The sequence below is a fragment of the Sciurus vulgaris genome (assembly GCF_902686455.1).
Source record: "Sciurus vulgaris genome assembly, chromosome: 14".
NCBI classification, from domain to species: Eukaryota; Metazoa; Chordata; class Mammalia; order Rodentia; family Sciuridae; genus Sciurus; species Sciurus vulgaris.
In genome coordinates, this window is record NC_136475.1 from 29,291,855 (window position 1) to 29,295,632 (window position 3,778).

At 60.0% G+C, this 3,778-nt stretch overlaps 1 protein-coding gene across 1 annotated transcript; it reads right to left on the reverse strand.

Moving 5' to 3' along the window:
- Positions 1 to 464: 464 nt before the first annotated feature.
- EGR4 (early growth response 4) lies at positions 465 to 3,212 on the reverse strand. The gene is made up of 2 exons (XM_079109532.1): positions 2,803 to 3,212; positions 465 to 2,408 (listed from the first exon to the last, which is right to left on the reverse strand). Exons 1-2 carry the CDS (start codon positions 2,933 to 2,935, stop codon positions 1,093 to 1,095), a joined length of 1,449 nt encoding a protein of 482 aa, XP_078965658.1. The 5' UTR covers positions 2,936 to 3,212; the 3' UTR covers positions 465 to 1,092.
- Between the last annotated feature and the right edge of the window lie 566 nt (positions 3,213 to 3,778).

Genomic DNA, 3,778 nt, shown 5'->3' on the forward strand with positions numbered 1-3,778 from the left:
GTAGTCCACAAACAGTACTGAAATACTGCAGCCTTTTGCAGCTTTGGCTACTGCCTAGCGCTCCCTCTAGTGGCGAATTCTGTTTCTGTTTCTCACTTCCCAGTAGGAAAGCTTTCCTAACTGTTCGGATATCTCCAATCCGGGACTGGGAAATGAGAACTGGCTTTGGAGCCAACTGTTTGACTCTGCTTCTATCTGGGTTACTTAGCAAGTTACCTACATTGCTTGCTCATCTTGAGTGGGGTTTAGGCCTGCTTCACTTTAGAATGAGGATTAAGGAGGATAACATGCACAGTGTTTAACACCTACACCTTTCAACCACTTCCTAGTTCCAGAAACACTTCTCTTAGGTCAGCTGTGATTAAATTCATTCGTTAATTCAATACATATTTATTGAATGCCTACTATGTGTCACACTGGCAGGTGTGCTTGGCAGTAGGTGTGTAATGTATTCAGGGCCTGCACTCCGTGAGCGTGGGGATCGCCTTTGTCTTCTGGCACATGTTGTCTTGGGAAGCTGTTGGGGGAAAGGGTCAGGAGCTTACATGGCAGATTCAGTAACCTTTTAGCACAATAATTTTAATTGCAAAAATAAACAGTTTTGTCAACTGCTTGAGAGTAGCGTCTGCTTTACAAAAATTAACAACAACAAAAAGGAAATAACCCCAAAGCAAAACGTTACATCCAATGGCTGCTGGAAATGACATTGCTGTACTAAGTCCCGCTCGAGACCGGCTCGGCGAAGCCCCAGCCTGTCTGTGGGGTAGGGGCCAAGAGGACGGCGTGGGGTGTGAGCCAGTTACAAAAGACTGTCTTGAGTCCCAGGGAAGTGCCTCCTCAGTGGGTGGCCTGAGAGGACTTTCCCCAGAGCGCGGTTCACCACGAATACAGCGCCTGAACAGCGGGAGCTATCCACGGAGCTGGTGCTGAATGGGGCGTGTGCAGCAGGCGCCTCAAGGGAACTGGAAGCAGGACCAATGGCCAGCCCCGGGGCGTGCGAATAAAAGGTGGGAAAAAGAGCGGGGAGGGGAAACAGGCCAGATCTTGTGCGCGCCAAGTGGCGGCGCCCCAACCTACAAACCCAGCTCCTGCTCACAGCGCGGCGAAGGAGAGGCCCAAAGAGTAAAAGCCGAGGCCCTTAAGCCTCTCCTCTGCTCTCGCCTTCTGCTTAAGGTGCACCTTGCTGTGCCGTTTCTTCTCATCGCTGCGCGCGAAGCGGCGCCCGCATACGTCGCAGGCAAAGGGCTTCTCGCCTGTGTGGGTGCGCACGTGCGTGGTAAGGTGGTCGCTGCGGCTGAAGTTGCGGAGGCAGATGCGGCACTGGAAGGGCTTGTGGCCAGTGTGGATACGCAGGTGGCGGTTAAGCTCGTCGGAGCGCGCGAAGCTCCGTACACAGCTTTCCACTGGACAAGCAAAGGCCTTGGCGTGCGGCCGAGGGCAGAAGCAGCGAGCGCTGCACTTGCCTCCCCGGCGCCCCTTGCGCCGCGCCTTGGCCGGGGGAAAAGGGGCCGGTGGCTGCACGGATGGCGCAGTCACGCCACTGCTCCCGGGAATGTCGGCCACCAGAGGTTTGGGGAAGTCCGCGGTGGCGGAGCTGCGAAGGCCCAGCGGGGAAAGCTGAGGCTGTGTACCGGCCAGAAACTCACCGCCGTCGCCGCTACTCCCTCCCTCCCCACTAGGAGGGGTCAAGAGCCCCGGGAGGCCCTCTGCCCCATCCCCTAAGTCGCCTGCGGCCAGTGGGAAAGCGTCGTAGGCCCCGGTGGAGTAAAGTCTGTTGGTTGGACCGGCCGGCAGCTCCGCAGGACAACTGATGGACAGCAGGTCCTCAATCTTGGTCCCTAATGAGGGGAAACGAGCTTCGGGGGCGGCCTGGTAGCCTCCCTGTGACCCACAGTTTCCTGGGGTCCCAACAGAAAGCAGCTCCCAAGGTGCGTAGGGACCTTTGAAGGCCGAGGCAGCGTCCAGCGCTGGAGAGGCTGGAGGCGCCCGAAGGCCCGGCTTGACGTCGGGCGGAGAGAGCTGAGGCTCGTACAGGCATTGAGAGGGGGCGCCTGAGGAAGGCGAAGCCTCCCAAAACGCCTCTGAGAGGGCGGCCGCGCTCAGATCCGGGGAATACAGGTCCGGCGGACCCGGCAGCAAGGCGTCGGGGCCCGCGGGAAAGGGGGTATCCAGTGGGGACCGGGATGCTGCCGCCTCAGGGCCAGGGAAGGGCGCCAGGCCTAAGATGCCCGACATGAGGTTGAAGAGTGCCTCCGGGTCGTGCGGATGTTCTGGTACTGCCTGAATGAAGAAGCTACCGCTGTAGCTGAGGCCAGGAGGGGGCGTGGGCGCAGGACCCTCCAAGAAGCAGGAGTCGGCTAAGTCCCCCCCGGCACCGCAGCTGCTCAAAGCCCAGCTCAAGAAGTCGCCTGGTGAGGAGGGAGCAGGAATCAGCTCTGCGCACATCAAAGGGCGTGCCTCTGAACCCGCAGCCCCTACCCACGAAGCCCTTGGTGCACACGGACACACGCAAAGTGCCTTTTGCACATTGTGATCCAGCAGGGGCCAGCAAACGTCCCAGGACGCACATACAAACATGCACACGCAAAACACACGTGCATAGGCAAAAGGACACCCGGGTGTACACACACACACACACACGTTCCGGCGGAGGCGCTGGCGGCCTAGTGGGGGTGGGAACGAGAGTGCGCGCCCCATGACCCCCTGCGCCTCCCATCCCCCATCCCTATATTTCCAGCGTCCCATCCCCTGCTCGCCCCTGCGCTCCGCCGCCGTCTGAGCACCCCTGGTCGCGCTCCTTACCTCCAGGATAGCCGGCGGCCGCGGGAGCGTCCCTGGCGGGCAGCCGAGGCAATTCAGTGCTGGATTCGGCGCAACAGCCTTCGGAGGACTTGAGGATCGCGTCGGGGCCAGAAAACTCACTAAGGTGGAGCATGGCGCGGCAGCGTTTGCGGGGCACCCGGGGCCTCGCCCGCTGGGCTTGGGGGCACGTAGATTGCGGGGAGGCCGGCGGTCGCGGCTCCCCGCGGTGCACAGACCCTGGCACCGAGCTTTTGGCTCCGGGTGCTCACCTCTGGGAAAAAGGGTCGGGGGGCCCTGGAACCCTCGCTCGCCCGCACCAGCCGCGGGCGGCGGCTCCTTGCTTCTTCAAAGCGCAGCCGGGCTCCCCCAACCCACAGCCCCCCCACTTATATAGCTGCGGCGGCGCTGGCTCCGGGCTTCCGACTCCCCGGGCCACTGCCATTTCGGGAGGCCCCGGCCCTGCCGCCGTGACGTAAATGCCCAAACATGGACACAGGATGTTTGCCGGGGACTCCCGAAAAGGAAAGCTCGGGCTGTGACGTAGCTGCCGCCGCCGGCGAGCCCGCTCCGCTGCGTGCGGGCGCGCTCCCCGAGCTTGGAGCCCCGTGCGCGCCGGGACCGCTGGTGAGCCGAAATGGGCTGTGCGCCGCGTGGGCCCGAACTTCCAGTACCTGCGTTTCCCGCCTGGAGTAAAGGCCCTGGGGCGGTTAGGCAGGACGCGAAGACAGTGAGAATACAGTTTTGGGGTTCGAATCCGCTCTTTGTCACTTACTACATTTAATCCCTCCCAACCTGTGAATTTACTGTAGACGGAAACAGAACTTGAAGGTCCAGGCACTTTCAGTAAACCATAGAGATTATCACCATTATTTACTTATGGTTTTTGCTGATTGCCTATTTTTCCATTTTCTTAAGGTTTCGTTTTGATTGTGTGTGTGTGTGTGTGTGTGTGTGTGTGTGTGTGTGTTTAAATTTC